We start from the raw sequence: 25643 nt of genomic DNA, 5'->3' as shown, positions 1-25643 counted from the left end.
ATTTATTGATAATATCTGTTGGAAAAAAGTTTGGATGTTGCCACACACATACCTACTTGTTAACAAAATTAAGGAAGTTTCCTTTAAAATTATTCATAAATATTATCCTGCCAACCACTATACAAATCAAATCAAATCAAATTTATTTATATAGCCCTTCGTACATCAGCTGATATCTCAAAGTGCTGTACAGAAACCCAGCCTAAAACCCCAAACAGCAAGCAATGCAGGTGTAGAAGCACGTAATAATATACGAAGAGGTTTAAGGAAAACATCAACTCAAATTGCTCCTTTTGTAATGACCACCCAGAAACAGTGTTGCATCTTTTTTGGCATTGTAAGATAACTGTGGCAAGACATCAGTTGGTTTATAATTGAACACATTTATGAAGATTTTACACTATTGTGGAGAGATGTACTGTTTGGATTCTTTACATACAATAGAAATAAGCTGAAGCATTTTTATGTAATTAATTTCATTATTCTTTTGGCCAAATTTCATATACACAAATGTAAATTTACAAACAGAAAACCACATTTTCGTAGCCTACAAAAAGAAAATGAACTGTATTTTAAGACGGTTAAATGCTCTACGAACAAAAAAGCTGTTAGAATTGTAAGTATATGTATGTCCCTTAAGGTCCTTGTGTAATTGTAATGTGATATTGTACCCCCTAGCTCGATTGTCCATTGTTTGTAATCTATGTATGCTTGTGTTCCCTCATGCGCTTTATGTATTGGTTTGTTGTTAATAAAATAAAATAAATTATTAAAAATATATATATTTCCGTTAGGGGACGCTTCCTCTGAAGTGCGTGTGTACACAAACTCAATTCAACCTCCACGCCGTCTTAACATCGCAATTTTGGGGGGAACTCTATAAAACTTATTGCGCTGTTCGTGACAATCTAGTTTTGGGGAAATAAAAATGTATTGAGATCAGTTGTTTCATCGATGAGAAACTGTGCAGAATGTCGGCCCAGTTTCACCGTCTCGCACTCCACGCGACTGGACGTGTCAGGGTTATCCCTTCTATCTGTGACGCGCTGTCAGCTGACTGCAGTAAATTCACCAACCTTCGCTGCAAACACAGACCAGCAGCTGGAGGAACCACATATTCTTGTCCGTCTATCTCTCTCCGAACTAAACAATGGCAAGCCAGTCCCAGGGTATCCAGCAGCTTTTGCAAGCTGAAAAACGTGCTGCAGAAAAAGTAGCAGAAGCCCGCAAACGTAAGTTAAAATCTGCTGTCATTCAGCGGCGTAGATAAACTAAGCTAGCTAACGTTAGCCTGATTGGCTAACATTGTTTCTGGAAGATAACTAGTTTTAATGGCATAAGTAAAATTTTAACTATAACAGCTACTGTAATAAACCCCAGATTTGACAGCCAACATATATATTTATTCCTAACTGCAAAGTGTGAAGATGGCAAGGCCTTCAATCCAAGATAACTAGCTACCTAGCCAGCAGATCCGACCCGCTGCGCTATTAGGTTCGGACAAACTTCCTGTATAGATTTAATGGCGTTTAAGACAACCGTGAACTCGTCAGTAATCTTCAGGTCGGAAAGTCGGAACTTTAGAAAGAGGCCCCAGTTCCTTACTTGGAATTCCGAGTTGGGTGACCATTCAAAATTATTTTGTTTCCCTGTCGGAGCTCGTTTAAAAAAAAAAGTTGCCTCTGTCTTAAAGGGAAAATTGATATCTAAATGTATCCTTTACCCTTCAGTCTAACTCCAACGGTTGGTTTCCCAGACCCAGATTAGGCTACCTCTGGACTAAACACTTAAATGGATATTCTCCACTGAACATGGTTTTTAGCCCCAGACTAGGCCTAGACTTAAAATCTGTCTTGACAGTAGGCTACTTGCTTCTTTCCTCACAATTCTTTCACTAAGTCTCATTTCCCTATGAAACAATAGGATTTCACTTCCTATTTTGTCAGGAACCACACAACAAACTGCGTAGTTGGGAAAACTTGATTGAATGGGGAATTGAATCAATGTTTATTTCACTTACTAGGGCTAAGTGCAGATTTTTTCTTCTGTTTGATCAGGTAAGAACCGTCGGCTGAAGCAGGCCAAGGAGGAAGCCCAGGCCGAGATTGAGCAGTACCGTATGCAGAGGGAGAAGGATTTTAAGACCAAGGAGGCTGCGGTGAGACACTGGGGGGACCGTTTTAATTTGCAAATGGGAAACATGAGTCATATTTTCCTAATCATAAGGCACTGTAGTTGGTAGCTAAATTGATAAGACCTTAACACTGGCCATATAATAACTTATTTAATACTTACTGTATGTTTGAAGTGATTTGTCTTGTAAGGTGGCCTAAATCAGTCTTCCATTTTTCCATTAGGCTCTTGGATCCCATGGTAACTCTGCTGTAGAGGTGGACAAAGAGACTGTGGGCAAGATGGGTAGCATCCAGACCAGCTACCAGCAGAACCGGGAAGGGGTGCTGGGCAACCTGCTTAAGATGGTGTGTGACATCAAGCCAGAGATCCATGTCAATTACCGTTTTGCTGGTTAAACCCCCTCATCACAACCCCTTATTAAACTAAGGAAACACTGAGACACTCTCATTGCACTGCCATCAGTTGACACATGTTTCATTGACACATCTACTACACCCATGCATGATGCAAACCTCTTGGCCTGCCTGCTCATAACTTTAATGCTATACCCACAAGTTTATTTTCTCTATAAATATAATCAACAGATGTGTATATGATTCAAATAGGTATACCTTTGTCCAGTAAAATGTAAAGCATATTCACTCTATTGGTTAGTCAAAGCAGGCAGAGGTTATTTTGGTCTTATGCAGTGTCTCTGTTTCCCATCTTCATCGCTTGTAGTATCAAGGTTTTTATGTAAAGGTTAGTGTGTGTGTGTGTGTGTGTCTTTCTGTGCAATGTTTATTAATATGGACATATTGTTCTTGTTTTATTTGTGGAGACCAAAATACAGTGCTTATTTCACTTAATGGACTGTTAGGCCTGGAAAAAAAAGATTGCTGTTTTGTTTGAATGTTTCCCTGCTGTCCCAATTTGATTTTTAATCTATATGAATATATTATCCTGTATAGTGGATGTTCCTCTGTTCACAGCAATCTAATAGTGTTCTTGTGGTTTATTCTTGAGTGACTGAAGTGACCATATCCTGTTTTCCTAATTTATTTCCTAAATTCTACAGCTAATGTAGCATTTGCTAGAGGTTGTGAGATTCCTCACCCCAAGTGCCCTGTGGTATGTTGTTTAGCTAGACTGTTAGAACCAGCCTGATTGCTCTGTTCACTGAAATAGAATGGTGAATGCAGCAATAAGGCTGGTTCCACCAGACCAGACGTGTCCAGCAGCCCAATACAGGAATACTGGAACAGACCAAAGAAAGCAGAACAACTGCAGCCATGTCTGTGATTTCTGGATAAGACATCATACATTGACAATCGTGATATAGCTGCCCCTGCTGAGTTTACATGCCTTTTGTGCTCAAAGTACTTCATAAAGTACCACTTTTATCCTCCAGAGGACACTACAACATCCCAATATATACATGTAATCTCAGAACTGATTTAGGTAAAGAATGCTCGTTTCCTCAAACAATAGTTTTAGTACATCAAATTATTCTGTTTGATCATTTTTTATTTACCCTTTATTTAACTAGGCAAGTCTGTTAAGAACAAATTCTTATTAACAATGACGGCCTACCCAGCTAAACCCCGGAAGACGCTGGGCCAATTGTGCGCTGCCCTATGGGACTCACAATTGCGGCTGGTTGTGATACAGGCGGGAATCGAACCAGGGTCTGTAGTGACGCCTCTAGTACTGAGACGCAGTGCCTTAGACTGGAAGCCCCAACATTGATTTTTAATTTACAGTATGCTTTTGATCATTAACATGTAATGTGGCTACAGGTAAGAGTTCACCTCTAAAATACACACATTGAGAATATCTGTAAATGAAAACGTACACATGTTTGTTTTTTGATGGTAACATGAAATTCACAGATGTTATACGATGTTATGTAGGTTTATAACATGTCGACATTGTACGACCTCGCGTCATCGTTCGGGTTGCCATGTGGCGGGGGTTTCTACTAGTTACCACAGCCACAAAAGCATTTTTTTTTGTGACTTTGGTCTTAATTTAAATGTTAGGTTTAAATCATATTGTAAAGATAAATTGTTGAAATGGGCGGGGGTTATGACTTTGTGGCTGTGGTAACTAGTGACGGCGGAAATGCTTGCCCTGAACGGTCGTCTGATTGGCTACCATACGAAAACATGCGTGCTACGTCTACATTTTCCTGGTTTGTCAAAAGTCATCTTGCTGTGGTTGTTATACTTAAGTGTGACGTGTGCTGTCGGCGTTTTGCCAGTAGAGTAAACGGGAATCTGGACGTTCATTTGAAAGCTCATAGTTAATCATTCGGTTGTGCGTTATTGAGACCAAAGAAAATCCCACTGGAACCGAGTTCACTATATGTTGTGAGGTAAGCGCGTGCATGCCCAGACTATCCTCTCTCGCTTGTGTTTGACCTCTGTATGAAGCTAGCTACGAGGCAAAGCTAGTAGTCTAGCAAGTACTGGAGTTATATATTTTTTGATGTATCGTGCAACTTCAACCATCTCACAATTTAAGCCAAATGTTCTAAATATCTATCCTGGCATTTTAATCGAATGTATGATTTTCATGAAGTCAGTTGTGATTGAGAAACACTTGGATTTTGTATTCGCTAGTTGCAGTAAACAAAACGCTACTGTTTTGTTGCCAACGACTCATTGATCTCTCCACTTCTAGGTTTCACGTGGCCCTTTTCCATTATGCTCTACCTATTCTGAAACAAGTAGCTAGGCTATCAAGACCGTTAGATCAAATTGTCATGCTTGTTAAATTGTCATCTTCAGCACAACCACAAACTTAAAATATACTCAATATTTCAATGTGTATTCCCTATTCCACAACTGGAACTTAAGGCTACAAATATGCAACAGTACGTTCTACTTAATTTTTTTTAGGCTAATTCAAATTGCAGCCTTTTCAGAGCGATGATGAAACATGTAACCAACGGTGGGCCCCTATAGGCTCCGTGCACTACGGTAGGATTCCTCTTTCGTTGCTTTTCAAGACCTATTCCATCTCGGAACACGACCCATTAGTTATCCCCTCTCTGTAACAGAAAAGTGGACATTTTAATGTGCCTACAGACCAAAGGTGCCATGACCTATTGGTAATTATTTATGGCAGACCAAAAGTACAGTAGAAAAGGTCAAGACCCGACAACCAGAATAAATGTATGTCATCTATTTTATATCTCATGGTCGGTACTCACTGATTTTATTGTGGGAAGTCTGCTTTTAAATTGCACTTGACAGCCACGGCAAACTGACCCAATGCACACGTCTATGGTCTTCAGAGATTAAGAGGCTGTTCATCAAGATCTGCCCTTCCATCTTTTTAATATAACTTTATATTAGATTGCTCTGGAATAACAGAGTAACTCATAACTGGCTTTGTCATATTTTCATTTAATCTCAGATATGTGGATTGGAGGAATGTTTGAGTGGGTCTGAGGGAAACAGTGCCCTATTGTCTCTATGTATTAGGAGGACAGGGTGACAGTATCCAATGGGCCAGGCTGTCCTCTAGCTCTGTTGTAGTTGGCCTTCTTTCTCATTGGCATCACTCCGATGTGACTGAAACTTGTTTGCCTGGCAAGGCTTCTCATTCTCAACAACGGGTTTACTTTACGGACAGACTTATACTTAGGCTAGTTAATAAAGGCAGTAGGGGACAACTATATTTGACTATGACTTAAATTCCCTCCACCAGGCTTAACTGACCCGCTTAGAATTTGAAGTAGATTCTTAGTGATTGTTTGGATCTTGATTATTGATTGAAATAATCAAGATCAAAACAATCTACTTCAAATTCTAAGCGGGTCAGTTAAGCCTGGCGGAGGGAATTTAAGTCATAGTCAAATATAGTTGTCCCCTACTGCCTTTATTAACTAGCCTAAGTATAAGTCTGTCCGTAAAGTAAACCCGTTGTTCAGAATGAGAACGTTTTATGTCCTGCAAACAAAAAAAGCCATTGATCTGTTTCTGGAACTCCTTTACAGATTTCCTGAAACCATTTGGGTCACACACAACCATTCTATTCCATGAATGGTCCTATATGAGATTCCTGCTATTTATAATACACAAAGCATTGGAATGATAACACAAATGACAGGTACAGTTAAATAAGGCTTAAACACTTGTAAATCAAAGATGGAATGATGAGAGTGTGATCAGAATGTAATGGAGAAAATCATGTTTGAATTGGCAACCTTTTGGTTATTGTACCTCAACCTGTATTGTTCCACACTATCAGGCTTTAAAAGGTGGAATGTAGGCCTACATTGCCAATGTATTATTTTAGCTAGCCTGTGAAGCAACTAGCTAGCTACCCTTTACAGTACTGTATTTGCCTCAAGTAGTGGCTCTTGTGCATTCATTAGGAATGTGTTTGAAGTCTGGCAATTATGCAGCATGTTGGGCAAAATGTGGTAAGTGGTGTACTGTTAACCATGAAAGGATTAGGCTTAGGTTTAGGTCTACTTGATTATGTGGGGTCATTGATTGTGATATCGTGCAGTATTTTTGACTATCGTTTTGATAATATCGCAATGTTATTTTTGCATTAGTTTGCTATACCTGCACCAAAACTAGTTTGTTACCATCTTTTTAAATAGGTAGCCCATTTGTTAGCAGCACTTTAATTTCAGTGACTGATCAAAACATGGCTCTCTTGTCCCTCTGCAGCAAACATATGGTGTTGGAACATCGAATCGCAATACATATAAAATTGTGAGATTCACAACATGTATCGTGAGCTCCCTGGCATTTCCCAGCCATAGTACACACACTTGAGTAAATTGTAGTCTTCACTAAATAATTGAATTATCATGTCTAACGACAATGTTTCAGTTTGTGCAATCATAGAATGTTTTGTTGGTAATTGTCTCAATGCTAATTTTGGTTCCTTACATTTGTACTCTGCGCTATTTACTGCACATTTCATAATTGATTCAGTCACTGTCATCTTTGGTTGGGATTGTTATGAGCCAGTTTTATACGCTGACCTTTCATAAAAGCTGTACGTCGGCCTTGACACCTTTTGACCTACTTTTAATTCATGTTTTTAAAAGCTGGAGGTGAGAATAATAAAAATAATCCTCAGCAATCTACACAGAGTACCCCATAATGACAAAGCGAAAATAGATTTTTAGACATGTTTGCATATGTATTAAAAATAAAAGACTGAAGTGCCTTATTTACATAAACCCCCCCTAACCCCTCTTTTTACGCTGCTGCTACTCTCTGTTTATCGTATATGCATAGTCACTTTAACTATACATTCATGTACATACTACCTCAATTGGGCCGACCAGTCAGTGCTCCCGCACATTGGTTAACTGGGCTATCTGCATTGTGTCCCACCCGCCAACCCCTCTTTTACGCTACTGCTACTCTCTGTTCATCATATATGCATAGTCACTTTAACCATATCTACAGGTACATACTACCTCAAATCAACCTGACTAACCGGTGTCTGTATATAGCCTTGCTACTGTAAATAGCCTGTCTTTTTACAGTTTTATTTCTTTACCTACCTATTGTTCACCTAATAATTTTTTTTGCACTTGGTTAGAGCCTGTAAGTAAGCATTTCACTGTAAGGTGTACACCTGTTGTATTCGGCGCATGTGACAAATAAACTTTGGTTTGATTTATTCAGACCCTTTGCTATGAGACTCAATTGAGCTCAGGTGCATCCTGTTTCCATTGATCATCATTGAGCAGTTTCAACAACTTGATTTAGAGTCCACCTGTGGTAAATTCAATTGATTGGAGATGATTTGGAAAGGCACGCACCTGTCTATATAAGGTCCCACAGTTGACAGTGCATGTCAGAGCAAAAACCAGGCCATGAGGTCGAAGGAATTGTCCGTAGAGCTCTGAGACCAGATTGTGTTGAAGCACAGATCTGGGGAAGAGTACCAAAAAATGTCTGCAGCATTGAAGGTCCCTAAGAACACAGTGGCCTCCATCATTCTTAAATGGAAGAAGTTTGGAACCACCAAGACTCTTCCTAGAGCAGGCTGCCTGGCCAAACTGAGCCTTTGGTCAGGGAGGTGACCAAGATCCCGAGGGTCACTCTAACAGAGCTACAGATTTCCTCTGTGGAGATGGGAGAACCTTCCAGGATGACAACCATCTTTGCAGCACTCCACCAATCAGGCCTTTATGGTATAGCACCCAGACGGAAGCCACTCCTCAGTAAAAGGCAAATGACAGCCCGCTTGGATTGCCAAAAGGCATCTGGCTCTCAGACCATGAGAAACCAGAGACTGAACTCTTTTGCCTAAATGCCAAGTGTCACATCTGGAGGAAACCTGGCTCCATCGCTACAGTGAAGTGTGGTGGTAGCATCATGCTGTGGCAGGGTTTTTCAGCGGTAGGGACTGAGAGACTAGTCCGGATCAAGGGAAAGATTAACGGAGCAAAGTACAGAGCAATCCTTGATTAAAACCTGCTCATCAACCTGCTCACCTGCTCCAGAGTGCTCAGGACCTCCGACTGGGGCAAAGGTTCACCTTCCAACAGGACAACGACCCTAATAATGCTGGAGTGGCTTCGAGACAAGTCTCTGAATGTCCTTGACTGACCCAGCCAGAGCCCGGACTTGAACCCGATCGAACATCCTCTGGAGAGACCTGACAATAGCTGTGCAGTGACCCTCCCCATCCAACCTGACAGAGCTTGAGACGATCAGCAGAGAAGAACGGAAGAAACTCTCCAAATACAGGTGTGCCAAGCTTGTAGCTTCATACCCAATAAGACTTGAGGCTGTAATCGCTGCCAAAGGTGCTTCAACAAAGTACTGAGTAAAGGGTCTGAATACTTATGTAAATGTAATATTTCTGTTTTTTTCTATTTAATACATTTGCAAAAATTAGTCTTTGTCGTTTATGGGGTATTGTGTGTAGATTGAGCTTTTCTTTTGAATCCATTTTAGAATAAGTAATGTAGCATGAATTTTTTTCCCCATATTTTGTTATCTGAATACTTTCCGAATGCACTGTACATGCAATATTCCCTCAATGTTTTGTCACTGAGCAAATTTCAGGTCCCACTGAGCGCAAACTTCAATAAGCTACGTAGCCAATAGGCACTGCACTCGACACATTTATGACATTTCTTATTCCAGTTACTAATAAGCATGTACCCATTAATGTTTACATATCTTGCATTATTCATCTCATATGTATATACTATTCTACTATATTTTAGTCTTTGCTGCTCTGACATTGCTCGTCCATATATTTATATATTCTTTAATTCCATTCCTTTACCTAGATTTGTGTATTCGGTACATGTTGTGAAATTGTTCTACATTACTTGTTAGATAGTATTGTACTGTTGGAGCTAGAGAAATGGGCAATTCGCTACACCCACAATATCTGCTAAACATGCGTATTGTGTTCTATGCATCAGCATTCAGTTTATGATCAATTATTTTGATCAGGAAAGTAAAAAAAAAAAGTGTATATATTTTTTTAAGTCTAAGTGATGTGGATTGACCACTGACTGTTTGTCTGGTTAAAGGACAGTTTTACACAAACAAAGGTGTAATGGTTCTGCCCTCAAAGATGTCCCATAAAGCTAGCTTAATTTCTTTTCACTGCATTAGGGATAGCGTAAACAGCCGTTTCGGTTTTAGAAAAGATAAAAGATTGTTGGCGCAGCAAACAACAGTGACTGGACATCCCATTATTTCTTCAGTTGGCTGTTTTGTCCAGCACGTATCTTTTTGGATGTGTTTTAAAGGGGCAATCCGCAGTTGCTACTTTCATTTTTGGGGAGGGGGGGCACCATGTTATTGGCTGGATCAAAGGAAATGAGAGGCAGAATGGTCACATGAGGCGGACAGTCATGAGAAGGCAGATTAGTGCACTTCGGCATGACTCATTCACTCCCACTCTCTCAAGCAGGCGAGCACACTCAGGATCAGACTACACACCTGTACTCATTGATGGGTTGCATGAACACTCGCACACATTGACAAGTATCTTGTCATTGATTTGGCTGTAACAGAAGTTCTGCATGTGGTGAGACATTTGGGTAAGTAAAAAAATAAAATAATAACTGGAATAACAATATTTAATAACAATTATCGAATCAAGAATGTTTATGCTACCATTTTAATAATGTACATTTCCTTGTATGAAATATACTTCAGCTGTTTTTACTTCTTTGCATGCGCCAATGCATCTTTTTGGTTGTTCTGGAAAAAAGCATGGACTCCGTTAATTATTTTCCTGCTTTATGTATAGCCCAACTGAGTGGGCTAATATGAAGGGATTAGGCTAATGAACTATTACCCACTGTACTTTGACCGACTGAGAGCAGTCTTTTGTAATTTGAGTCATATCTACATGAATGATGAAAATCATTCTTTGTTGTAACTGTCTTCAACCATTGTGTAGCCTACTATAGTTTCCACTCGGGTACAAAACAGTTTACTGAGGATTTACTTTGGTTAAAGATCAGAGTTCTTACGTTTATGATTCCAAGGACTTGCAGGAACATTTCACAATGGCTTTTATAACCTCATGTGGAGTGTGATTATATTCACAGTTCTTTGAACTCTGAGAGACAAAGTGCTGTGTAACACGACTTTAGACTGTTCTTGTCTTGCTTTAAAGGGCACAATGGACTTCGCTTTGGACTTTTCAGCAACTGATAAGAATTTAAGGTTGACTTTGATGGAATGTTTATTTCTAAACCTAAGAAGACTTACGTGTTGGACTTAACGCTAAGAGGGACACCACCCATTATGAATAGCCTGTCTTCATAACAATGTTTTTGAGTAGTACAGTCAATTTCGTTGTACTTGGTCATAATGTCTACCTGCGTCTTGACTGTTTCTTTTGGTGAGGATTAAGCCCTTTGAACATGTGGGCCAACTTCTCACTGTGGTAACAACTGAGTCTAGCAGAGCTGAGTAGAAAAATATGAGAACAGATGTCTTGACTGGCAGGTTAATTGATGTGATTTTGGGTCTTTTCATTTTGATTCTCGATGTCTGTTTTCCTTGTCCCCTGATGTCATTGGTTTCTGCCTCAGGGTGTCCCAGACATTTGGTGTAACATGTTTTTCTCTCATTTAATAACATTAATGTCCATTAAGTGGGCATTTATTGGGTTATAAAGGCAGTTTTCTACGGATGTGGCCTCTGGTTGTTTGGCCATTAAATTAGTAATGGTCCTGGTAGAGCTCTTGAGTCAAATAGCAATTTTTTTCCACCTTGATTGATTGCGCACTCATGTAGGGAGTGAAGGTGCTTTCAAGGTGCCATGGCTAGTAGACATGGATGACTCGAACTGTGTATGAAATAGCCTTGGCACACAGTGGTCCAAACTGGCTTCACAGTTCTTGGGACCATGTGGTTCTGTTTGTAGCCTAAAATGTGCTTTCCTCAATTTAGGTACTTTTAACATCCAAACACAACTATAATTAGCCTAACTACCAGGAATTGCATTATCAATACCTAGATTACAAACTGGCAAAGCTGCAATCGTTATCTTGGCCTACAAATGTTCATAGTCCGAATACTGTGCTTCTTTTTGCACGTCCTTGATGTCCAAGGAAAAGGTTTCAACCAGCATTTACAATACACCCCAGTCAGCTTTCTCCACCAGTGGGTTCAGTACAGTACATTGAGGGGTTCATGGTTACAACACCTCTCACAATCACCATCTCTCCAAAGTAATAACACTAGGCACTTTGGAGAATTTGATTGACTTGTTTAATTATGGTGTTAACTTTTTAATCAGTGCTAACCCAGGAGCATTAGAGAGGATCTGGGGCTTGTCCTCAAGCTGGTGGCACAGCACGGCGCCAAGCCCAGGACCAGGCTACTCCAAGTCTGAGTGGTTACCCCCTTCATCCCTCTTCAAGCTCAGAGTCAAACACAGACCTGGACCTCACTTAAATTTGTCGTATAGACCTGGAAAATGTAATGGTGGTTGCTTTCCTCATCAAGCAGGAGAGACACTGAATGTTTTGCGCAGGAGGAGAATAAGTAGAAGTCACAAAGTGCTGCTTAGGCCTTAGAGTTTGGGGGGGGGGGGGGGGCGTTTGTTTTTGGGCTGATTTCGGTCTCTGCTTCAAAAGAAGCTTCAAACATTAATTTTGGCACAGCTGAATACCTAGGCCAATTTGGGCGATTCCGTGGGAAGGTTAACCTGAGCATGCCCAAATAAAGTTAAGAATTTCCAAATGAGGTCTATATGTTAGAGTTCTGGCTTTATTTGAAAAGTAGGAAAGTGTGAATTTTGGCCAATTCAGAGTAGGAGGGCAAGACTCAAAGGCTTTTCAGCCAATCATGTGACCAACCACCCTGTTTCGGTCCTATGTAGAAATATTTTGAAATGGTGTTTCTTACATTGGATAAAAGTAGAGACTCCGAACTAGAATGGGGAAAGTAATGCTGCTTTGAAAGTTGATAAACTTGTAACACCTTTTGAGAAAATGGCCTGTGACACTTTTGGTACACCTACTGGAGAGCTCTGCTTTGTCTACACTGGCTATTCTCAAACTGGGGTACGCGCAATGCCGTCGGGGGTACGCCAAATAAAAATGTGATTCACATTTTCAAATATTTCATTTAGATTTTCCAACAGGGCTATACATTTGGGTGATGTTTCTTTCTCTCGTCTGAGTAGCATCGTTTCTCTGGCAATAATAAAATTTAACCATCTAGTGTTCAGCGAAATAACAGAAAGTCAAATAATTAACATCCAGGCACATTAACCTGTCTAGGACTAGCGGAACCCCCCCCCCCCGCAACAGCCAGTGAAAGTGCAGGGCGCCAAATTCAAAACAACAAATGTCAATTAAAATTCCTCAAGCAAACAAGTATTTTCCACCATTTTAAAGATAAAATTCTCGTTAATCCAGCCACAGTGGCTGATTTCAAAAAGGATTTACAGCGAAAGCACCACAAACGATTGTTAGGTCACCACCAAGCCACAGAAAAACACAGCCATTTTTTCCACAAAAAGCAGAAATAGAGAGAATGAATCACTAACCTTTGATCTTCATCAGATGACACTCATAGGACTTCATGTTTCACAATACATGTATGTTTTGTTTGATAACGTTTATATTTATATCAACAAATCTGAGTTTACATTGGCGCGTTACGTTCAGTAGTTCTAAAACATGCGGTGATATTGCAGAGAGCCACGTCAATTTACAGAAATAAACATTGATACGACTATTATACAAACTTCTCCTTAATGCAACCGCTGTGTCAGATTTCAAAACCGATTTACGGAAAAAGCAAACCATGCAATAATCTGAGTACAGCGTTCAGACAACAAAGCAGCCAAAAAGATATCCGCCATATTGGGTGGTCGACATTAGTCAGAAATAGCATTATAAATATTCACTTACCTTTGATCTTCATCAGAATGCACTCCCAGGAATCTCAGTTCCACAAATGTTTGTTTTGTTCGATAATGTCCATCATTCATGTCCAAATAGCTTCTTTTGTTAAACAAATCCAAAAGCCCGTTCAGGTCCAGCCGAACATCGGACGAAAAGTTCAAAAAGTTCCGTTACAGCCCGTAGAAACTTGTCAATCATTAGGATATTTTTATCATAAATCTTCAATAATGTTCCAACCTGAGAATTCCTATGTCTGTCGAAAAGCAATGAAACGAGAGCTAACTCTCTCGTGACCGCGGCTGTGGCAATCTGCCAGACACCTGGCTCATTCCTCTCTCATTCGGTCCCACTTCACAGTAGAATCCTCAAACAAAGTTCTAAATACTGTTGACATCTAGTGGAAGCCTTAGGAAGTGCAACAACCAATATCCCACTGTATATACAATAGGGGCTGAGTTTAAAAATAAATAAAAACTAAGCCTCAGATTTCCCACTTCCTGGTTGGATTTTTCTCAGGTTTTTGCCTGCGTACTATTGTTTGTACATATGAGTTCTGTTATACTCAGACATCATTCAAACAGTTTTAGAAACTTCAGAGTGTTTTCTATCCAATACTACTAATAATATGCATATATTAGCACCTGGGACAGAGTAGCAGGCAGTTTACTCTGGGCACCTTACTCATCCAAGCTATTCAATACTGCCCCCCCAAGAAGTTAAAGGCGCACAGTCAACTTAGTGTATGTAAACTTCTGACCCACTGGAATTGTGATACAGTGAAATCTGTCTGAACAATTGTTGGAAATGCACAAAGTAGATGTCCTTAACCGACTTGCCAAAACTATAGTTTGTTAATAAATTTGGAGTGGTTGTGAAAGTGTGTAATTAATATATATATATATATATATATATATATATCACACACACACACACACACACGTCTACCATTCAAAAGTTTGGAGTCACTTAGAAATGTCCTTGTTTTTGAAAGCATTTGTTTTTGTTTTTTTCATTTAAAAAAAATAAACTTAAATCAGAAATAGTTTAAACATTGTTAATGTTGTAAATTACTATTGTTGCTGGAAACGGCAGATTTTATTTTTGGAATATCTACATATGCTTACATAAGCCAATTATCAGCAACCATCACTCCTGTGTTCCAATGGCATGTTGTGTTAGCTAATCCAAGTGTATCATTTTAAAAGGCTAATTGATCATTAGAAAACCCTTTTGCAATTTATGTTAACACAGCTGAAAACTGTTGTTCTGATTTAAAGAAGCAATAAAACTGGGTTTCTTTAGACTAGTTGAGCATCAGCATTTGTGGGCTCGATTGCAGGCTCAAAATGGCTAGAAACAAAGACCTTTCTTCTGAAACTCGTCAGTCTATTCTTGCTTTGAGAAATGAAGGCTATATTTTTATGTTTGGGTGTGATGACTGCTATTAAAGCTACATGTAATTTTTCAATCCTGAAGTACCAGGACCTTTTTAACGTTCCAAATTACCAAAAAACTGCTATCATAAATTTTGATGATGATAATCTTTAAAATGTAAAGTCTAACATCCATAACGGTTGTTTTTCCTCTCTAAAGTACTAACGAAAATGATAAATTACAGTTTTTGTGTTCAGACATGCCTTTCCTCCTTAATGAATATCCATGTTTTGACGAACAAACTCAGACTTTTGCTAATGTGTTCAGAAAAAGCTTGGCCTACATGCAACAACATAATGCTTCATATTTGCGTTTTACAACATGCCAATATTTAGAAGTCTGCTTTCTTGAGTATACACCCCAAATGTGTGTAAAGGTGAGAAGTATGCGTGACGTATTATTTTTGTCTCTATTTCCTGGTTCTTGCAGTACTACATTCGAGACGAACATGGACCACACGAACCATGACCATGACCACAGCAAAATGGCTGGCAGCATGGCTCCTCCCATGGTCACAGGCTCCCACGAGGATCATCTAGGGGGAGGTGGAGGGGGCCATATGATGGTGAGTGAGCTTGGCACTCTGAAAAAGAAATCAGTCACACACTAATTTCTCTCTGTTACAATGTGGGATGTACTTATGCTTGATCCAGCAATGCGGTCCGGAGGCGGTGACGCAATTGCGGGGGCCAATTCAAGCTCTGTACTGCATCGCCGTGCTCCTCCCAAAAAATGTTCATAATTCTGAGGGCTCCGTATAACTCCTCATTGATATGATTGGTTGACGGTATGTGGGGGCGGTACATCCTGCATAAACACAAATTCACTCCCTTAACAACTTCCTCCACAACAGCTCTGCTCCACGAAATGCAAGAATTACGAATGCCCTGACTTTTGAAGAGGCCGTATCGCAGTTAATGCTATATGTTCAATGCAGACACTGTAATGACCATAAATTGGCTTTTAGGCTTATCACCCCATCTCTGCACTTCCTACGACCTCCTCACAAAGTTGTAAATCTGATTCAGATGAATGGTTTTAATTCAACTCTAGTTCAAACGGCCTGCTTGACATTTCTCTCTGCTGTGTGAGCTGAATCAAATTAAATGTTATTGGTCACATACACATGGTTAGCAGATGCTATTGGTCACATACACATGGTTAGCAGATGCTATTGGTCACATACACATGGTTAGCAGATGCTATTGGTCACATACACATGGTTAGCAGATGCTATTGGTCACATACACATGGTTAGCAGATGCTATTGGTCACATACACATGGTTAGCAGATGCTATTGGTCACATACACATGGTTAGCAGATGCTATTGGTCACATACACATGGTTAGCAGATGCTATTGGTCACATACACATGGTTAGCAGATGCTATTGGTCACATACACATGGTTAGCAGATGCTATTGGTCACATACACATGGTTAGCAGATGCTATTGGTCACATACACATGGTTAGCAGATGCTATTGCAAGTGTAGCGAAAAGACTTTGCTTCTAGTTCCTACAGTCCAGCAATATCTAACTAGTAATGTATAACAATGCCACCGCAAAACCTAATACACACGTCTAAGTAAAGGAATGGAATAATGTATAAATATATGGATGAGCAATGTCAGAGCGGCATAGGCTAAGATGCAATAGATAGTATAGAATACATATGAGATGATTAATGCAAGATATACAGTTGAAGTCAGAAGTTTACATAAACTTAGGTTGGAGTCATTTACTTGTTTTTCAACCACTCCACAAACTTCTTGTTAACAAACTATAGTTTTGGCAAATCGGTTAGGACATCTACTTTGTGCATGACACAAGTCATTTTTCCAACAATTGTTTACAGACAGATTATTTCACTTATTCACTGTATTACAATTCCAGTGGGTCAGAAGTTTACATACACTAAGTTGACTGTGCCTTTAAACAACTTGGAAAATTCCATAAAATTATGTCAAGGCTTTAGAAGCTTCTGATAGGCTAATTGATGTCATTTGAGTGAATTGGAGGTGTACCTCGATGTATTTCAAGGCCTATGGGTTCAAGTCTGTATATAGGCAGCAGCCTCTCTCAGCTAGTGATGGCTGTCTGATGGCCTTGAGATAGAAGCTATTTTTCAGTCTCTCTGCTTTGATGCACCTGTACTGAACATGCAGCTGCTCGTGTGGATGTTGTCCTTGATGATCTTTTTGGCCTTCCTGTGACATCGGGTGTTGTAGGTGTCCTGGAGGGCAGGTAGTTTCCTCTGGCGAGCCCTGCGGTTGTGGGCGGTGCAGTTGCTGTACCATACAGTGATACAGCCCGACAGGATGCTCACAATCTCGCAAGTTTTAGGTGACAAGCCAAATTTCTTCAGCCTCCTGAGGTTGAAGAGGCGCTGTTGCGCCTTCACACCGTCTGTGTGGGAGGACCATTTCTGTTTGTCCTTGATGTGTACGCCGAGGAACTTAACTTTCTATCGTCTACTGCTGTCCTGTGCATAGGGGGGTGCTCCCTCTGCTGTTTCCACAATCATCTCTGTTTTGTTGATGTTGTGATGTTATTTTCCTGACACCACACTCTGAGTGCCCTCCCCTCCCTGTAGGCTGTCTCGTCGTTGTTGGTAATCAAGCCTGCTACTGTTGTCGTCTGCAAACCTGATGATTGAGTTGAAGGCGTGCATGGCCACACGGTCATGGTGAACAGGGAGTACAGGAGGGGGCTAAGCACTCACCCTTTTGGGGCCCCAATGTTGAGGATCAGTGAAGTGGAGATGTTTCCCACATTCACCACCTGGGAGCGGCCCGTCAGGAAGTCCAGGACCCAGTTGCACATGGTGGGGTTCAGACCCAGGGCCTCAAGCTTAATGATGAGCTTGGAGGATACTATGGTGTTGAATGCTGAGCTGTAGTCAATGAACAACATTCTTACATAGGTATTCCTCTTGTCCAGATGGGATAGGGCAGTGTGATGGCAATTGCATCGTCTGTGGATCTATTGGGGCAGTAAGCAAATTGAAGTGGGTGTAGGGTGACCGGTAATGTGGAGGTGATATGATCCTTGACTAGTCTCTCAAAGCACTTCATGGTGACCGAAGTGAGTGCTACGAGGCAATAGTCATTTAGTTTAGATACCTTTGCATTCTTGGGTACAGGAACAATGGTGGCCCCCTTGAAGCATGTGGGAACAGCAGACTGGGATAGGAAGGGATTGAATATGTCTGTCAACACACCTGCACATCTGTGCATGCTCTGACGACTCGGCTATGGATGCCGTCTGGGCCAGCAGCCTTGCGAGGGTTAACACATTTAAATGTCTTACTCACGTCGGCCACAGAGGAGAGCCCACAGTCCTTGGTAGCTGGCCGTGTCAGTGGCACTCTGTTATCCTCAAAGCGGGCAAAGAACATGTCTTGCTACTAGACAAGCTAAACGTCGGTGTCTGCGACGTGGCTGATTTTCCGTTTGTAGTCCGTGTTTGTCTGTAAACCCCTTGGCTCTATAGGTGTGATACAATTTTAAAAAATTGTTTTCTGTCCCTCTTCTCCAGAAAATGACATTCTACTTTGGCTACACAAACGTGGAGCTGCTGTTTGCAAGCCTTGTCATCAACACACCTGGAGGTAAGTTGGTGTGTGTTCCCAGAATGTATTTTCAGACTTGAAATGTAATGCAAAAAGTATTTTATATGTATTGACCATGGCCATTGACTATTCATAAAACTAAAAATAATATTGGTTAGATAGTCAGTCAATTATTTAACATGTCTCCTCTTTCAGAGATGGTGGCGGCCTGCTTTGGTTGTTTCCTGCTGGCTGTGCTCTACGAGGGGCTGAAGATTGGCAGGGAGTTCCTGCTGAGGAGGAACCAGGTCAACGTGCGTTACAACTCCATGCCTGTCCCGGGGGCAGACGGCACCATGGTCATGGAGACCCACAAGACTGTAGGGTAAGTTAGACAACCAAGCAACAGGACTCCTTACTAACTGGACACATGGTAGTACTGCAGTGAAGTGGTCCATTTTACACCCCAATAATGAGACTTCTAGACATTGCAGTTCAAAAGGGCTACGCGCTCCATATCAACTTGCAGTAGGAAAATGTGAAGCCTCACTGTATGTGGTGAATGTTGTAGATATAACAGGAGTTTTTAAATGGCTTAGTTTGCCACTAACACCTGACTTGCAGAGTGCTGTCAATTAGTTTATTTGAAAACAACTTTTTTAACCATCCTGTTTCCCCCTCTCCCCTGCAGCCAGCGGATGCTGAGTATGGCACACTTGCTGCAGACGGTGTTACACATCATCCAGGTGGTGGTCAGCTATTTCCTCATGTTGGTCTTCATGACCTACAATGCTTATCTGTGTATCGCCGTTGCAGCCGGGGCAGGTGTCGGATACTTCTTATTCAGCTGGAAAAAGGCTGTGGTTGTTGATATCACCGAACACTGTCACTAATAGCCCCCCCCCGGTCTCTCTTCATCCTCCACCCACACACGCATACATTCACACACAGGTATTATCCATTTAATCGTCATCATCATGCATCCAGTTTTATATACGTTTATCTTATTTAAATGGTTCACGTTGTCACAAGTTGCTTGATGGAAAATGTGAATTACGACTGAGCTTTTACATTTGTGACATTCAAGTCTGTCCTTTTAGTAGGTCCAGAAGACTACCCTAGACAACTAGCATGATGTTGGTATTCCAAATGCTGGCTTCTGTTATACCAACACCACTCCTGTCTGGCTCCACAGCTGTCAAGGGCCAAACATCCACTTCCCCCAGTCGTGCCATTCTTCCATTCTGTTTTTGTTATTGCGCAACAACCAGTGCAGGTTCATCCTTGTAGCACTGGGGCTCTAGGCTCTTCTGCTCAGAGGGCTATTTACGACCCTTACAACCTCTCTCATTGAAGATCATTGTGAATAGGGCCCAGAGTTTTTCCTGACCCCACCTGGGCCCAAGTTAAAGCCAATGTGTTCTTCTGAAGCCTTGTCATATCTGCATTCCATCTGACAATCTGGCGTGGGGGGTCTAACATAATCAGGGTCTCTCAACTACAGGAGTCAAAGGTCATACTTGGGATTGTGTGGAGATGGTGGGGCAGCTCTGGCTGTATGACTAAGCCTTACTAAACCCTTTGCCTTAAAGGAGGGAAACATGACAGCCTAGGCCAACTGTAGTCTACTGACAAGTGCCAGTGCTATTTTAAAGAAGTTTGTCCAGTGGACAAGCAGTCAAGTACAGTACACTTTAAATGTTGTGATTATATACATTAGTGTAATGCAGCAGAGCGCGACAACCTTTGAGATCCTCTTCATGAGACACACTGCTATGCAGTGTTCAATTTTGGTAGTTTATGAATGACAACCTCATTATTTACCAATGACACTTGGCACTCGAAGGTTTGATCTGACACACAAATGTAAATTGACTCTCGTACATCAAGAAGCCAATATAAAATGTTCATAATATAACTTGGGAGTAACTTTTGGTGCATTCATTCAATAGGCTTAAATTAGTTCACATGTCAACACAACATGGACACTAGTGTCCTTATTGGAGAAAGTGCTCAGATCCCAAGGACAAGCAGGGAACTATGGGAAAGTACGAGGATGGATCTAGTGCTTTCTCAGACTGGCCTAGTAACACATGATTACTGCACCTCTTGTGACCTATCGGTGCTTACGCCTCACAGTTCACACTTTGACAGGAGGGGATATCTATGAAGTAGAACCTAAAGAGAAAGTTGTATTTTTAGTTTCTTGATTATAATTTTTTTCATCTCTGAGAAATGACTAGTAAATGTTTATCAGTTGCCTAAAGCTGTGTTTTACACAGGCAGTCTGATTCTGATCTTTTAATGATTTGGCAATAGAGCTGATTTGATTGGTTAAAGGACCAATTTGCGGAAATGTCAGAATTGTCTGTCTCTGTAGACCTGCAGCCCAATTCTGATGTTTTGTTTTGTTGCACTCAGTTAATTGGTCTTTTGACCAATCAGATCTGGAAAAATATTGGTTGTAGAAAGATCTGATGTGATTGGTCAAAAGACCAATTAGTGGAAAAAATATCAGAATTGAGCTGCTTGTCTAAACACAGCCTTAGTGATGTGCTGTGCCTGGTTTGAGGGTCAAATTCCTAGTTGCTATAACTGGATTTAACTGCCGCACATTCTCATTACATTACAATCAAGCCAGGGACATGAATAGTTGGTGTATACTTGAACATATTATAACTGTTTCTGCTTTACCACATGGGATCATGTATCAAGATTTATTGTTATAGTCTACTATACAACTCGAGCGTTGAAGTTAATGGGCCAAAACAGCAGTGGTAGTCTTGACTGCCACTCCAGCGCAGCAACAGTGTGAACATTACCTGGACTGTTAAGTCCACAGACATGTCTGTATAGTATGACGTATTTACAGTGCTGTAATCATCTAGAGAAAACAAGTAATAAATGGTATCATTCAAGAACTGTATGTTTGATTCTGTTGCATTCTCATAATGCAGCCTTGAAGGCCAATAAAACTACAATCATACCATTCTAAGTAATAACTGATTAGTTATCAAGTCCATTCCATTTTGCCCCAAAGATGCTACCTTCACCTTCCTGGGACTACCAAGTCTGGATTTTTGTAATGGAGGGAAACCACTACAACAGCTCTCATGAAACATATTGCACGAAAGGCCACACGCTTTGCATCGCAAGTCATAACATTTCAGGTAAATGCAACAACATTACTTTTTTTTTCTTTTTTTAAATTTCACCTTTATTTAACCAGGTAGGCTAGTTGAGAACAAGTTCTCATTTGCAACTGCGACCTGGCCAAGATAAAGCATAGCAGTGTGAGCAGACAACAAAGAGTTACACATGGAGTAAACAATGAACAAGTCAATAACACAGTAGAAACCAAAGGGGGAGTCTATATACAATGTGTGCAAAAGTCATGAGGAGGTAGGCAAATAATTACAATTTTGCAGATTAACACTGGAGTGATGAATGATCAGATGGTCATGTACAGGTAGAGATATTGGTGTGCAAAAGGGCAGAAAAGTAAATAAACAAAAACAGTATGGGGATGAGGTAGGTGAGAAAGGGTGGGCTATTTACCAATAGACTATGTACAGCTGCAGCGATCGGTTAGCCGCTCAGATAGCTGATGTTTGAAGTTGGTGAGGGAGATAAAAGTCTCCAACTTCAGCGAAAATTTATTTATTTATTTATATTTTTTTTGCAATTCGTTCCAGTCACAGGCAGCAGAGTACTGGAACGAAAGGCGGCCAAATGAGGTGTTGGCTTTAGGGATGATCAGTGAGATACACCTGCTGGAGCGCGTGCTACGGATGGGTGTTGCCATCGTGACCAGTGAGCTGAGATAAGGCGGAGCTTTACCTAGCATGGACTTGTAGATGACCTGGAGCCAGTGGGTCTGGCGACGAATATGTAGCGAGGGCCAGCCGACTAGAGCATACAAGTCGCAGTGGTGGGTGGTATAAGGTGCTTTAGTGACGAAACGGATGGCACTGTGATAGACTGCATCCAGTTTGCTGAGTAGAGTGTTGGAAGCCATTTTGTAGATGACATCGCCGAAGTCGAGGATCGGTAGGATAGTCAGTTTTACTAGGGTAAGCTTGGCGGTGTGAGTGAAGGAGGCTTTGTTGCGGAATAAAAAGCCGACTCTTGATTTGATTTTCGATTGGAGATGTTTGATATGAGTCTGGAAGGAGAGTTTGCAGTCTAGCCAGACACCTAGGTACTTATAGACGTCCACATATTCTAGGTCGGAGGCAGCGACCGGTTGAAAAGCATGCATTTGGTTTTACTAGCGTTTAAGAGCAGTTGGAGGCCACGGAAGGAGTGTTGTATGGCATTGAAGCTTGTTTGGAGGTTAGATAGCACAGTGTCCAAAGACGGGCCGAAGGTATATAGAATGGTGTCGTCTGCGTAGAGGTGGATCAGGGAATCGCCCGCAGCAAGAGCAACATCATTGATATACACAGAGAAAAGAGTCGGCCCGAGAATTGAACCCTGTGGCACCCCCATAGAGACTGCCAGAGGACCAGACAGCATGCCCTCCGATTTGACGCACTGAACTCTGTCTGCAAAGTAATTGGTGAACCAGGCAAGGCAGTCATCCGAAAAACTTTCGAAGACCTTAGATAGGCAGGGCAGGATGGATATAGGTCTGTAACAGTTTGGGTCCAGGGTGTCTCCCCCTTTGAAGAGGGGGATGACTGCGGCAGCTTTCCAATCCTTGGGGATCTCAGACGATATGAAAGAGAGGTTGAACAGGCGGAAGGCATGGCCAGCCGTTGAGAAATGCTTATTGAAGTTTTCGATAATCATGGATTTATCAGTGGTGACCGTGTTACCTAGCCTCAGTGCAGTGGGCAGCTGGGAGGAGGTGCTCTTGTTCTCCATGGACTTCACGGTGTCCCAGAACTTTTTGGAGTTGGAGCTACAGGATGCAAACTTCTGCCTGAAGAAGCTGGCCTTAGCTTTCCTGACTGACTGCGTGTATTGGTTCCGGACTTCCCTGAACAGTTGCATATCACGGGGACTATTCGATGCTATTGCAGTCCGCCACAGGATGTTTTTGTGCTGGTCGAGGGCAGTCAGGTCTGGGGTGAACCAAGGGCTGTACTTTAGAAGATGTGTGTTATAAGCAAAACATGATCCTCAAACTACACATTTCTTTGTGAAGAGAATTCTGACCTCAGGCAAGCACACAAGTATCCCTGACCATGTCAATAGCATTGTTACTGTGCCATCCACACACCAACACTGGTTTGAGCAGTCTTGTTAATGTGCCTATTAGGAACCTAAAACTGCATTTTTCCAAAGAGTGAGGGCAAGGTGTTGGGTTTAGGATGGGGCTTGTAGCTTCTTCTCTCGTTGATCATCTGTTCCCGTGATTTCCCATCCCCTGTTCCACCGCTGGCCCCCACCATATTACTAAACATAGCCACACCAACAACATCCACTTCATCGCTCTGTTTTTTCCGAATCTGAGAGAGGGGGGGGGGCGTAGGTTGTTAGACAGAAGTTCTGGTATGTATAATTCATGTAAAAAATAAAGTGCTTTTCTCACACACAAGGCGCGGATTTTATGCCAATCAAGCGTTTCTTAAAGTTAATGAGGAATTTAAGGAACGGGTTGCAGGCAATCCATCAACAACGCAAAGCCTCTTTTATTATGCCTTTTATACCTGCAGATAATAAATGTATCCATGATGCTGTGGCTACTCACCTCAAGCTGTTTCTTGACACACTCAAACTCCTCAGTGTCATCCAACTTCAATTCCAGACGGGTGGGCTTTCTGCGCAGCATATTATATCCACCAATGTTGGCTGTGAAGCAGATGTGCCCAAGGCTGTAAGTACTAACTTCTACTAGATGGCTAAAGACCGAAAGGTGACAGATAAATTATCGAGTGTAATAATATGGCTTGTATTTGCTAAACCACTTAGCTAGCTATATACAATTACTAAACAATAGTTCATGTTAAGGCTACCAAACAAATCAATCACACTAAAATCTCTTTGCAACAACTTGCTAACTTTACTAGCAAGCTGTCAAGCTAACTACATAAAATACTAGTGACAGACCAAGCACGGCTAAAGAGGGCAAAATTGAGCGCTCCATACGTCAATTTGTCTCGGATCCAGTGGTACTCACAAAGAAACAGGCTAATATTTCATATTTGCTTACATTTAGTTAATGTTGTTTATTTGTATATTTGGACAGCAGTAGCTAGACAGCCTATCCCTGTAGAATCCGCTATAAGTGGATTCCCACACGTGCACATAGCGGATTCTACAGGGATAGGCTAATCAAAAAATTTGATTTGATTAGCCTATCCCTGTAGAATCCGCTATAAATTGACGAAGGGCTTCTGGGTAACGTAGTTTTCAGCAGTGCACGTGTGGGTATGTTTGACCTTTCCGCTAGATGTCGCTGTGAAATGTGAACAGGCAACCACTTGTGTTTTGATTTTGCTAGCTGGTTGCGGTTCCTGTGTAATTGCGTTATTTCAAACCCAATACTAAAATATAGGTACATTAATCACCTTAAATGTTGAGCATTTTGTCTTTGGTGATGCTTTTGGCAAACTGCTGAGTGTCGTTCGCTAACTAGTTTATCTGACGTTAGCTAGTTAGTCAACGTGTTCTTGTGTAAAGACTACTTTACAAACCCCTATGATTTTGTCAATGTGTCCAAGCCATTTTATTTACTGATTAGGGAGTTGTCCATTTTTGGTCAGCAAATTGATAGTTAGTAAACTACACACTCATTCCATTCATTCATATCTCTGTGTGGCTATTGTTTACTCCAGGACAGTATCATTCATTGTGGTGAACAGTGGGACCAGAGATGTCTGACGAGGATGAAGCTCCGCTGGTGAAGAAGACCAGCATTTTCTATGGCAGTCTGGAGGAGAGGGAGCGGCTGGGACGAGAGTCCTCTGGGTCAGGCAAAAATTCTGTCAAAGCAGGCATTGAGGCTGTCAACATCAACTGTTTATGGTTGGAGTCGTATGTGTGTCTCTTAACTCAACTTACTTTCTCTCTCTCTTCCCTCAGGTCCCTTGAGCTTGAGGAACACGTGAGTGAGCTTCAGTCTGAGGTATTGGCTGACTTTTTCTCGCTCGCTTTCTGCGCTCAGTCACAGTATCCATTGACGATATAGAGGTTAAAGCTTGCTTA

General features: G+C 41.3%; 2 protein-coding genes across 4 annotated transcripts; both read left to right on the top strand.

Annotated features, from left to right (window-relative positions):
- The first annotated feature begins 848 nt into the window (after positions 1-848).
- Positions 849-3115, top strand: LOC109868470 (V-type proton ATPase subunit G 1). Its single transcript, XM_020458057.1, has 3 exons — positions 849-1232; positions 2058-2158; positions 2358-3115. The coding sequence occupies exons 1-3, from the start codon at positions 1151-1153 to the stop codon at positions 2529-2531; spliced, it is 357 nt and encodes a 118-aa protein (XP_020313646.1). The 5' UTR covers positions 849-1150; the 3' UTR covers positions 2532-3115.
- Positions 3116-4278: 1163 nt separating this feature from the next.
- Positions 4279-25387, top strand: LOC109868851 (high affinity copper uptake protein 1). 3 transcript variants are annotated; one of them, XM_031802799.1, is made up of 8 exons: positions 4294-4492; positions 15365-15500; positions 18476-18548; positions 18705-18873; positions 19180-19234; positions 21529-21658; positions 24244-24312; positions 25274-25387. In XM_031802799.1, the coding sequence occupies exons 2-7, from the start codon at positions 15384-15386 to the stop codon at positions 24291-24293; spliced, it is 594 nt and encodes a 197-aa protein (XP_031658659.1). In that variant the 5' UTR covers positions 4294-4492; positions 15365-15383; the 3' UTR covers positions 24294-24312; positions 25274-25387. The 3 variants fall into 3 exon arrangements, with proteins under 3 accessions (XP_020314169.1, XP_031658659.1, XP_020314168.1); XM_020458580.2 differs by lacking the exons at positions 21529-21658; positions 24244-24312; positions 25274-25387 and having other exon boundaries at positions 4279-4492; positions 19180-21479; XM_020458579.2 differs by lacking the exons at positions 4294-4492; positions 21529-21658; positions 24244-24312; positions 25274-25387 and adding an exon at positions 9981-10168 and having other exon boundaries at positions 19180-21479.
- The last annotated feature ends 256 nt before the right edge of the window (positions 25388-25643 follow it).

The sequence above is a fragment of the Oncorhynchus kisutch genome, linkage group LG23 (assembly GCF_002021735.2).
Source record: "Oncorhynchus kisutch isolate 150728-3 linkage group LG23, Okis_V2, whole genome shotgun sequence".
In the NCBI taxonomy this organism is placed as follows: domain Eukaryota; kingdom Metazoa; phylum Chordata; class Actinopteri; order Salmoniformes; family Salmonidae; genus Oncorhynchus; species Oncorhynchus kisutch.
Note: the sequence above shows the minus strand (reverse complement) of the source record. Positions and strands in the feature narration are given on the sequence as shown.